At 47.6% G+C, this 13,457-nt stretch overlaps 1 protein-coding gene across 1 annotated transcript in view; it reads left to right on the top strand.

Moving 5' to 3' along the window:
- Positions 1–13,457, top strand: part of syde1 (synapse defective Rho GTPase homolog 1) — a 31,381-nt gene that overhangs the window by 4,814 nt on the left and 13,110 nt on the right. The window contains exons 2-4 of the mRNA XM_085762162.1: positions 750–910; positions 4,233–4,737; positions 7,608–7,952. Of these exons, the coding sequence (XP_085618288.1) occupies positions 750–910; positions 4,233–4,737; positions 7,608–7,952 (1,011 nt within the window). The remainder of the gene's footprint in view (positions 1–749; positions 911–4,232; positions 4,738–7,607; positions 7,953–13,457) is intronic.

A 13,457-nucleotide genomic window follows, 5' to 3' on the forward strand; every position in this document is an offset into this window, starting at 1 on the left:
CCACAAAATTTGCACGCGTAATCACAGACTGTAGGCTATATCTATACACTTCCAGCGTTTGAGCTAAGCTAATTAGCGACTTTAGGTGGAAGCAGGCTAACACTACCTATACACTTCCAGCGTTTGAGCTAAGCTAATTAGCGACTTTAGGTGGAAGCAGGCTAACACTACCTATACACTTCCAGTGTTTGAGCTAAGCTAATTAGCGACTTTAGGTGGAAGCAGGCTAACACTACCTATACACTTCCAGCGTTTGAGCTAAGCTAATTAGCGACTTTAGGTGGAAGCAGGCTAACACTACCTATACACTTCCAGCGTTTGAGCTAAGCTAATTAGCGACTTTAGGTGGGAGGCAGGCTAACACTACCTATACACTTCCAGTGTTTGAGCTAAGCTAATTAGCGACTTTAGGTGGGAGGCAGGCTAACACTACCTATACACTTCCAGTGTTTGAGCTAAGCTAATTAGCGACTTTAGGTAGGAGGCAGGCTAACACTACCTATACACTTCCAGTGTTTGAGCTAAGCTAATTAGCGACTTTAGGTGGAGGCAGGCTAACACTACCTATACACTTCCAGTGTTTGAGCTAAGCTAATTACGGGCGATACGGCTCTATCTCCATGGTTACTGCACGCACAGTGGAAAGGATGGTGTCTATCTGCTGGTCATGGACTCGGGAGTGAGGCAAGACACGAAAAAAAAATGTTGGTGTGTCCCTTTAAAGTCTGTGTGTGTGTGTGTCTCTGCAGATGTTGTCCAGACGTCCTCAGACCCCGACCCCCCCTCGCCGCCCCGGAACCACATCACTGTTGCTAAGAAACAGCAGTGGGCGAAACAGGGCTCTGTAGCTCCGCCCACGTCCCCAATATCCCAGGATGCACCGGGGCCGAGGCCTCAGGACAAGGTACAGGTACAGGGCAGCTGCGGCTTTGCTCCTCCTCCTTTAACTCCTGCTCCTCCTTTTCCTCCTCCTCCTCCTCCTCCTCCTCCTCTAATAGAAGACAGTAGAAGGCCACGCCCCCTTGCCAGTGAAAACAAAGTTGAAGTTCCATAGGCGCTAATACAAAAAACCACAATGCCAAAGAGTTGTTGTGTGGTATATTGTTGGTTGAACAACCAAAAGAACCTAACATCAGATTTTCCCTCCTCCCCTTAGAGAGTGGGACAGGAAACGAAGAGATTTCTGTCAGGACCACTATGTCAAAATAATATTTACTTGCACAGTTTAATTTGGCGGTATGGTACTGTTCTGGGACCCCCTGCTCTTCCACGCGCTTGCGTGGAAAGCCTGAGGCAGGAAGAGCACCTTCCTGCCCTTCACGAGCCATCATGAACGGCATAAGCAGGGAGCGCAGCAGCAAAGAAACCCCCAAAACAACCACACCGGCAAATCCTGGAACCTCTGCTAAGAGATGCCAGGAGGCTATCTAGGATGGAATTAATTTTTTCCTATAAAATTTAATAGGGAATAAGCCACACGCTACCTCTTAACAATAATAATTACAATAATAACCATTATTAATAATAATAATAACAATAATAATATTAAATCAATTATTTACAATGAGAGGCTCATGGCTTTTTGTGCATCTAGAATGGCTCTATTGACAGGCGCAGTAAGGCAAGGCAATTTTATTTGTATAGCCCGTTTTTACAAACAGTTTGTCTCAAAGGCTTTACATGGCATCGTAACAACATCCTCTGTCCTTTGACCCTCACATCCACTGAGGAGAAACTCCATAGAAAACCCTTTTAACAGGGAAAAATTGGAGAAACCTCAGGGTGAGCAACAGAGGAGGGATCCCTCACCCAGGACGGACAGACGTGCAATAGATGTTGTTACGGACAAGAAAACAGGGAGCAAAGAAAACCCCCCAAAACGACCACGCCGGCAAATCCCTGACCCTCTAGCAACAAGAGATGTCAGGAGGCTATTTAAGTTGGAATGTAGCCCATTTAAAAGGAAATAGACGAACCCCCCAAAACCCGCAAAAGGAGCTGCCTCAGTGAATAATTCAATGCCAAATATGATTCTGTATTATCGCTATGGAGGTTGAAACCCAGCGCAAATTAAGAATAAAGCAAACCGTTCCTTGTGTGACGCTCCGACCGCTTGGCAGCATCGCTGGCAAACAGAAACTCCACAGCCCCGGAATCAGCCGTCGTCGGTCAATGGAACAGCTGTGTGTGACGCCGCCCCCACCTGCCAGGTGAGAGCCCCGACGGAGAGAAGGAGCCCCCCTCCCCCGTCGTCGCAGACGGCGTCCTCCGTTCCAGAGCTTCGCTGAAGCCCCATGACACGACACCGCGCCAGCCGCCGCGGGTCCGCATCGTGGACGGGGGCGACGACATCGGGAGCAGCAGGGCGAGCACGAACACAACCAGCGATCCTTCCCTCATGCGGGAGCCCGTCTTGCAAAAAAGCCGGCAGAGGAAGCAGCAGCAGCAAGGGAGGTGACGTCGGGCTAGAGCAGTTTAAATAGCGCGCCCTGAATGCAGTTCCCCAATAGGAAGCAGCCACGGGGAGTCAGCTGAGCCATCAGCTGACCTGCACAGGTGAAGACAGTTACGCTGTGCTGATTAAGAGCTTGACGTCATGGCCTGCCAGAACTAACGCTACGCTTAATTTATGGCTTCAGGCCTTATGAAGAATGGACAAAAATGGCAAGCAGCATGGCTAGCATGGCTAGTCCACATGTGCTAAACCATTTCAGGGGGGGCGACTGCTATTCTGAAGGTCCGCTAACGTTATTCCGAAATTTTCCGAGGCCCGTTACGTTACAAGTTTCGATCACTGGCCGCCCGCACTAGAGGTAACTGCTCTAACCGCTGCACTACGGCGGCAGTTGATGATGTTTCACTCAGCATTATATACTGCACCTCTCGCCGCTGAGTGGGCTCATTCTCCGGTAGGGTTTATGGACATACATTCCCTAAATCTTTATTTTTTTCAGTAAAACGAGGTGATATAGCTGTCTGGCTGACAAACGTTAGCTATAGGACGAATCTCCTTGTTGTTTACAACTACTTCCTGGTAGAAAACCAGCATTCGAACAATAGTGACGGACGAGAGTTTCCCTATATATCTACTTTTTCATGTCACTATTTCACCGTTTAGACTAATCTGATGTTTGTAAAGTTTATAAAACCAATGATTGGACAAACATTACTGTTTATGTGTGCACATTTTTGTAATTAGTCATGGTTATCATAGATTAGCCGGGCTAACGGTTAGCTGTCTGTTTAACTTTAATAACTCAGTGACTCAATAAACGCTCCATGAACAAATATTTTCTCCAGCGGATATCTGAGTTCCAACATGACTGAGCTAACTGGAGTAGTTTCATGTCGTGTCCCACAACGGGAGGGTTTTAACAGCTGACGTCCTGCTGTTAGCTTAGCTACCGTTAGCTTAGCTACCGTTAGCTGTCCCTGTCAGCTGCAGCCACTGATGCTTTCTAGACACTGTGATTCCCCCAAACTGAATAAATACAACACATAGCAACACAAAACACACACACAGAAATAGTAATGTTTCTTCAATCATTTCAGATTTGTCTAAACGGTGATAGGGCGTGAAAAATATGATATATAGCTAAACTCTCGTTCGTTACTATTGATCTCATTCAAATTACAGCTGGTTTTCTACCAGGAAGTAGAATGTAAACAACAAGGAGATTCGGTCTATTGCAGGAGGTTTCCAGGCCGGTTAACATTCAATAGGCCAAATCAAGACGGACTACAGCAGGATTTGTATTTACCGCCAGTCAAAACCAGCAGTTTGTTTTCACCGGAATGGGGGCGTGGCCTCACTTGCTGCCTCCTAGAGATGGGATTTATGGCTCTTTGAGGGGAGCCGGATCTTGGTGAGCCGTTCCTTTCAAAGAGCCGTTCAAAAAACTGGCTCATATGACTGATTTTTTAAAATATTTATTAAGTTTTAAGAAGCCAGCCTGGTGGGAACTCATTTTATCTTGGAAATAATGGGGTGAGATTTGGAACAAAATAATACAAAATTAGATATCCCACTAATATCTGAGTTTGCACGCCACTTACGTAGCCAATGGAGCAGCTTCAATTGACTGTTATGAACACACAGAGATGTTAAAAAAAAAAAAGAACGGTTCCCAGCTGTGACTCGGTTCCCATCGTTCATGTTAACGAGCCGTTCAATAGAATCGGTTTGTTCGTGAACGTCACAACACTACTGCCTCCTCCTCCTCTGTGTGCAGGTGGACCAGAGCGTTGTTGTTCCAGTCGTTGTCCCGTCGGTGCAGCAGGACGCCTCCTCCTCCTCCTCCTCCTCCTCTCCAGCAGCAGGAGGCGCGGGCGGCAGCGAGCTCCTCCCCGGCGCCTCCCTGTCGGGCGGCCAGCGCTCCTACCTGCAGAGCCTGGAGCGCAGCAGCCGAGCCTGGCTTCTGTCCTCAGGAAAGTCCCAGGCTGCAGAGGAGGCCGGCGGCCCCCGGGAGGCCGGCGGCGGCGGCGGCGGCGGCAGCAACAACATCTGGTACAACCCCATCCCCGAGGAGGAGGACGCCGCGCCTCGCCGCCAGGAGGAGGAGGAGATCTGGAGGAGGAGGGAGGAGGGGGAGGAGGGAGGAGGAGGAGGAGGAGGAGGAGGAGCAGCGAGGAGGAGGGAGGAGCCGGAGGGTCGTAGCAGCGAGTGTCCAGCAGAGGGCGCCGCCGCCAACCCCAGCATCAGCCACCGCCATGATGACATCACAACAGAGCTCACGGGTGAGGCCCAATCCCATTTCCCCCCTTGGCCCCACCACTTACCCCTACCCCTCCGTTTTGCACGTTCACATGTAGGGGTAGGGGTGTCCCAGTAGAGAGCCGAAGCGGAAGCAGCCCCATGGGACCTCAATTCGAAAAAAGTCTCCATGCAAATGAACGAGAGTCCAAGATTTATTTCGTGATCTGTTTGAATTGTGTCATGAGAAAAAAATCTGTCCTCTACCTGTTTAAAACACCACGTTTCATGAAGAGAAACCAAGGGGGCAGTTGTCGGTCTGAGAAGTGAAGCTCACTTCCGCGTTCAACAAACTGCAATCCCCTCTTCTTCCTCTGGGGGCTGGTGTCAGAAAGCAGCATTCCCCATAGACCCCCATGTTAAAATCGCCGACTTTACATCCTCAGTAAACATGTTAAAAGCCTGGTGTCAGAACGTTTTTTTGTCTCAATCGATAGTTTCTACCCCCGCACACACTCTGAGGGGGGGGAATTTTTTTTAACTCTACCGTTTGACTGTTATTAGGTTAAAACTCTGGCCAATTAGGGCGTGGAAACGTTGAGTGACAGGTCCGAGCAGCTCCGTGGACAGTTGCTTCGAGGCCAGTGGGCGGGTTCTCGGCCGGCCAATCCAACATGGCGCTGTTCAGGCCGCCATATTGGAGTCACAAAAACGACTCCCCAAAACCACTGGGGGACGTCACGGACGCTACGTCCATTCTTTTTACAGTCTATGAGAGAAACCAGCAGTTTGTTGTAAAACGGCAACAGAAGAATGTATTTTGTGTGAAGATCTGTGTCCCACTAAAAATACGTCACCAACTGACACGGGAAAGGAAGACGCCATGTGGTCGCCATGGTGACGTCACCTACGCCACCTGTAGTCTTTCTGGTTACGGACTCTTCGGAGTTTTATTCTACAATAGTTTTACAACAAACTGCTGGTTTCTCTTCATGAAACGTGATGTTTTAAACAGGTAGAGGACAGAGTTTTTTGTCATGGCACAATTCAATCGGATCACGAAATAAAACTTGGACTCCCGCTCATTCGTATGGAGACTTTTTTCGAATTGAGGTCCCATGGCGACGTTACTTCCTGCTTCCGCTTCAGCAAACATTTCACAAGCTGCATCGAGCCACGAGTTTCCGCAGCATCCCCAGTGCTTAATTTGTCCATGTGTAGGTCCCAGAACACCAAGGTTTATGTAGGGTTTATGTAATCTAAACAGAGGCGAGATAGACAAACACACACACGCAGGGGCGTCATGCAACCCAAAAATTGGAGAGGACACAGTGAACATGAATGTCCTATCGAGCGCATAGCACGCGCAAATTTCTTTTGGGAATGCCCTCAAATCACTTATTTTGGGCACTAACGCTAGTGCTGGGGACCGAAAAGTCGGTAAACTGAATTTCAGAAACATTATCTTGGCTAACAATGTGGAACAATAAAGTGGATGCACTTCAAAAAAATTATTTCACTACTCCATATATTGATTTTTCACGGCTTCATTGTAAACTAATGCACATGGCCAGGGACTGCTAGTAAAATAGCGGAAAAGCAGCTGACTTTCATAGTTCCTCTTTGATTAAACATTTAAAATCCTTACTTTAAAGCTATCAGTAAGCGATCCGGTGGTTTTGTCTAACTTCCTGTCAGCAGATGGAGTTAGCAGTCCCCGCTAACTCCTCCCTGTATCCTACAACCTTTATCCAGTTGGATAAAGGTTGTAGGATACAAGGAAAGTTTTCTCCTGGGCTCAGAGCAGAGCAGAGTGACTGACAGACCCGTGTTTCAGACCAAACACTCTATAGAAGTGATTGCTGTCGGAAGATACAACTATTTAAGACTTAGATTAACACAAACATTCACCTGACTGCTGCTTTAACGGTTCAAAAAAACTGCGCGCGTCTTCGCCGTTTCGTTGCCCACCGGTTGCATGCTTGTTGTGTCTCAATCTCATCTCTGATCTGAGATCTGATATTGTGGGCTTCTCTATTCTACATATAGGCTGTGTCTGTATCAAATCTGTAAAAAATAACGATTTTGGCGAGTTTTCTCAAAGGTCAAAGGTCGGCAACGTTTGGGCATGCAATGACGAGAAAACTTGTCAAAGGTTGCGAAAGAGTGAAAGACCAGGCAGTTGGAGCTGAGAAAATTAAAGCAGAAGTAAGCGATCCGGTGGTTTTGGCTAATGCTGCGTTCCAGGCAGGCTTTTGAAACCGTAAATTACAGCTTCAAGTCACAACTTACGACTTTGTAGCGTTCCAGGCAACCCACTCGTGTTTCTCCGACCTGTTTTACCTGTGAAAGTCACTATAACGGCCACTCGTAACTTCTGACCCGTGAACTCGTACCAGATCGAACTGGTACGACTTCACAGGTCGGAAAAACACGAGTTACGAGTTGCCTTGAACGCACCATAACAGTCCTCGTCCCTACGTCACCACATTCACGGCGTCCCTTGGCTGCACACACAGAGAGGACTGCCCCTTTATGCCGTTCTCTCTCCTCATTGGATAAAGGTTGTAGGATACAAGGAAAGTTTTCTCCTGGGCTCAGAGCAGAGCAGAGGGACTGACAGACCCGTGTTTCAGACCAAACACTCTATAGAAGTGATTGCTGTCGGAAGATACAACTATTTAAGACTTAGATTAACACAAACATATCACTTACTTCTGCTTTAATATAATATATCCACAATCGAGGTCCGGCTGCGTTCACATAACAAACAGATGGACCCGAGGGACGGTTGAGTTCACAGTTTACGGTGAAAAAAAATCGTGCCAAAATATCGTGATCTCAATTCTAAGCAAAAAGATCTAAATTTTTCCTGAATCGTGCAGCTCTAACCTCCAACCCCGCCCCTCCCCAGACCCGCCCCCCTCAGACTCTAGCCCCGCCTCCCAGAAGAAAGGGGGCGTGTCCTCCGGCAGCGTGATGGACAAGCTGCGGTCTCCGGGGACCGTGAGGAAACTTTCCATGAAGATGAAGAAACTTCCAGAGCTGCGACGCAAACTCAGCCTGCGCTCGTCCTCCCGCCTCCATCGCCAGGGCAACGACAGCAGCAGGGCCGGCGACGAGGCGACCAATAAGAGCGCGGCGACCAACGCGGCGGCGTCCAACCAGAACGTGATCAGCAGGTATCACCTGGACAGCTCCGCCCCCCCCGCCCGGCCGCTACGCAGATCGTCTAGAGGACGCTCCGGCAGCAAAGGAGGTGAAACATCTGTCCACACATCTGTCTACACATCTGTCCTCACATCTGTCTACACATCTGTCCTCACATCTGTCCTCACATCTGTCCACACATCTGTCCTCACATCTGTCTACACATCTGTCCTCACATCTGTCTACACATCTGTCCTCACATCTGTCCTCACATCTGTCCACACATCTGTCCTCACATCTGTCTACACATCTGTCCTCACATCTGTCCTCACATCTGTCCTCACATCTGTCCTCACATCTGTCTACACATCTGTCTACACATCTGTCCTCACATCTGTCCTCACATCTGTCCTCACATCTGTCCACACATCTGTCCTCACATCTGTCTACACATCTGTCCTCACATCTGTCCTCACATCTGTCTACACATCTGTCCTCACATCTGTCTACACATCTGTCTACACATCTGTCTACACATCTGTCCTCACATCTGTCTACACATCTGTCTACACATCTGTCCTCACATCTGTCCACACATCTGTCCTCACATCTGTCTACACATCTGTCTACACATCTGTCCTCACATCTGTCTACACATCTGTCCTCACATCTGTCTACACATCTGTCCTCACATCTGTCTACACATCTGTCCACACATCTGTCCACACATCTGTCCTCACATCTGTCCACACATCTGTCCACACATCTGTCCACACATCTGTCTACACATCTGTCTACACATCTGTCCACACATCTGTCCACACATCTGTCCACACATCTGTCCACACATCTGTCCACACATCTGTCTACACATCTGTCTACACATCTGTCCACACATCTGTCCACACATCTGTCTACACATCTGTCCACACATCTGTCCACACATCTGTCCTCACATCTGTCTACACATCTGTCTACACATCTGTCCTCACATCTGTCCTCACATCTGTCCACACATCTGTCCTCACATCTGTCCTCACATCTGTCCACACATCTGTCCTCACATCTGTCCTCACATCTGTCTACACATCTGTCCTCACATCTGTCCTCACATCTGTCTACACATCTGTCCTCACATCTGTCCTCACATCTGTCCTCACATCTGTCTACACATCTGTCTACACATCTGTCCTCACATCTGTCCTCACATCTGTCCTCACATCTGTCCTCACATCTGTCCACACATCTGTCCTCACATCTGTCTACACATCTGTCCTCACATCTGTCCTCACATCTGTCTACACATCTGTCTACACATCTGTCTACACATCTGTCCTCACATCTGTCTACACATCTGTCTACACATCTGTCCTCACATCTGTCTACACATCTGTCCTCACATCTGTCTACACATCTGTCTACACATCTGTCCTCACATCTGTCTACACATCTGTCCTCACATCTGTCTACACATCTGTCCTCACATCTGTCTACACATCTGTCCACACATCTGTCCACACATCTGTCCTCACATCTGTCCACACATCTGTCCACACATCTGTCCACACATCTGTCTACACATCTGTCTACACATCTGTCCACACATCTGTCCACACATCTGTCCACACATCTGTCCACACATCTGTCCACACATCTGTCTACACATCTGTCTACACATCTGTCCACACATCTGTCCACACATCTGTCTACACATCTGTCCACACATCTGTCCACACATCTGTCCTCACATCTGTCCACACATCTGTCTACACATCTGTCCACACATCTGTCCTCACATCTGTCTACACATCTGTCCTCACATCTGTCTACACGTCTGTCCTCACATCTGTCCACACATCTGTCCACACATCTGTCTACACATCTGTCCTCACATCTGTCCTCACATCTGTCCACACATCTGTCCACACATCTGTCCTCACATCTGTCTACACGTCTGTCCTCACATCTGTCCACACATCTGTCCTCACATCTGTCCACACATCTGTCTACACATCTGTCCTCACATCTGTCCACACATCTGTCCACACATCTGTCCACACATCTGTCCACACATCTGTCTACACATCTGTCCACACATCTGTCCTCACATCTGTCCTCACATCTGTCTACACATCTGTCTACACATCTGTCCTCACATCTGTCTACACATCTGTCCTCACATCTGTCTACACATCTGTCTACACATCTGTCTACACATCTGTCCACACATCTGTCCTCACATCTGTCCTCACATCTGTCCTCACATCTGTCTACACATCTGTCTACACATCTGTCTACACATCTGTCCACACATCTGTCCTCACATCTGTCCTCACATCTGTCTACACATCTGTCCACACATCTGTCTACACATCTGTCTACACATCTGTCTACACATCTGTCTACACATCTGTCCTCACATCTGTCTACACATCTGTCCACACATCTGTCTACACATCTGTCCACACATCTGTCCACACATCTGTCTACACATCTGTCCACACATCTGTCCTCACATCTGTCCTCACATCTGTCTACACATCTGTCTACACATCTGTCCTCACATCTGTCCTCACATCTGTCTACACATCTGTCTACACATCTGTCTACACATCTGTCCACACATCTGTCCTCACATCTGTCCTCACATCTGTCCTCACATCTGTCTACACATCTGTCTACACATCTGTCTACACATCTGTCCACACATCTGTCCTCACATCTGTCCTCACATCTGTCTACACATCTGTCCACACATCTGTCCTCACATCTGTCCTCACATCTGTCTACACATCTGTCTACACATCTGTCCACACATCTGTCTACACATCTGTCTACACATCTGTCTACACATCTGTCCTCACATCTGTCTACACATCTGTCTACACATCTGTCTACACATCTGTCCACACATCTGTCCTCACATCTGTCCTCACATCTGTCTACACATCTGTCCTCACATCTGTCTACACATCTGTCCTCACATCTGTCTACACATCTGTCCTCACATCTGTCCTCACATCTGTCCTCACATCTGTCTACACATCTGTCCTCACATCTGTCCTCACATCTGTCCTCACATCTGTCCTCACATCTGTCTACACATCTGTCCTCACATCTGTCTACACATCTGTCTACACATCTGTCCTCACATCTGTCCTCACATCTGTCTACACATCTGTCCACACATCTGTCTACACATCTGTCCACACATCTGTCCTCACATCTGTCCTCACATCTGTCTACACATCTGTCTACACATCTGTCCTCACATCTGTCTACACATCTGTCTACACATCTGTCTACACATCTGTCTACACATCTGTCTACACATCTGTCCTCACATCTGTCTACACATCTGTCTACACATCTGTCTACACATCTGTCTACACATCTGTCTACACATCTGTCCACACATCTGTCTACACATCTGTCCACACATCTGTCCTCACATCTGTCTACACATCTGTCTACACATCTGTCTACACATCTGTCCACACATCTGTCCTCACATCTGTCTACACATCTGTCTACACATCTGTCTACACATCTGTCCTCACATCTGTCTACACATCTGTCTACACATCTGTCTACACATCTGTCCTCACATCTGTCTACACATCTGTCTACACATCTGTCTACACATCTGTCCACACATCTGTCCACACATCTGTCTACACATCTGTCCACACATCTGTCTACACATCTGTCCTCACATCTGTCTACACATCTGTCTACACATCTGTCCTCACATCTGTCTACACATCTGTCCACACATCTGTCTACACATCTGTCCACACATCTGTCTACACATCTGTCCTCACATCTGTCTACACATCTGTCTACACATCTGTCCTCACATCTGTCTACACATCTGTCCTCACATCTGTCTACACATCTGTCTACACATCTGTCCACACATCTGTCCTCACATCTGTCTACACATCTGTCCACACATCTGTCTACACATCTGTCTACACATCTGTCTACACATCTGTCCTCACATCTGTCTACACATCTGTCTACACATCTGTCCACACATCTGTCTACACATCTGTCCTCACATCTGTCCTCACATCTGTCTACACATCTGTCTACACATCTGTCTACACATCTGTCCACACATCTGTCTACACATCTGTCTACACATCTGTCTACACATCTGTCTACACATCTGTCCACACATCTGTCTACACATCTGTCCTCACATCTGTCTACACATCTGTCCTCACATCTGTCCTCACATCTGTCTACACATCTGTCCTCACATCTGTCTACACATCTGTCCTCACATCTGTCCACACATCTGTCTACACATCTGTCCACACATCTGTCTACACATCTGTCCTCACATCTGTCCACACATCTGTCCTCACATCTGTCTACACATCTGTCTACACATCTGTCTACACATCTGTCCACACATCTGTCTACACATCTGTCCTCACATCTGTCTACACATCTGTCTACACATCTGTCTACACATCTGTCCACACATCTGTCTACACATCTGTCTACACATCTGTCCACACATCTGTCCTCACATCTGTCTACACATCTGTCCACACATCTGTCTACACATCTGTCTACACATCTGTCCTCACATCTGTCCTCACATCTGTCCTCACATCTGTCCTCACATCTGTCTACACATCTGTCTACACATCTGTCCTCACATCTGTCCTCACATCTGTCTACACATCTGTCTACACATCTGTCTACACATCTGTCCTCACATCTGTCTACACATCTGTCTACACATCTGTCTACACATCTGTCCTCACATCTGTCCTCACATCTGTCTACACATCTGTCCTCACATCTGTCCTCACATCTGTCTACACATCTGTCTACACATCTGTCTACACATCTGTCCACACATCTGTCTACACATCTGTCCACACATCTGTCCTCACATCTGTCTACACATCTGTCCACACATCTGTCTACACATCTGTCCACACATCTGTCCTCACATCTGTCTACACATCTGTCCACACATCTGTCTACACATCTGTCTACACATCTGTCCACACATCTGTCCTCACATCTGTCTACACATCTGTCTACACATCTGTCCTCACATCTGTCCTCACATCTGTCTACACATCTGTCTACACATCTGTCCTCACATCTGTCTACACATCTGTCTACACATCTGTCTACACATCTGTCCACACATCTGTCTACACATCTGTCTACACATCTGTCTACACATCTGTCCACACATCTGTCTACACATCTGTCCTCACATCTGTCTACACATCTGTCCTCACATCTGTCTACACATCTGTCCTCACATCTGTCTACACATCTGTCCACACATCTGTCTACACATCTGTCTACACATCTGTCTACACATCTGTCCACACATCTGTCTACACATCTGTCCTCACATCTGTCTACACATCTGTCCTCACATCTGTCCACACATCTGTCCTCACATCTGTCCTCACATCTGTCCTCACATCTGTCTACACATCTGTCTACACATCTGTCTACACATCTGTCTACACATCTGTCCACACATCTGTCTACACATCTGTCTACACATCTGTCCACACATCTGTCTACACATCTGTCTACACATCTGTCTACACATCTGTCTACACAT

This window comes from Trachurus japonicus, chromosome 19 (genome assembly GCF_045865225.1).
Source record: "Trachurus japonicus isolate A0001 chromosome 19, Traja_1.0".
Classification (NCBI taxonomy): domain Eukaryota; kingdom Metazoa; phylum Chordata; class Actinopteri; order Carangiformes; family Carangidae; genus Trachurus; species Trachurus japonicus.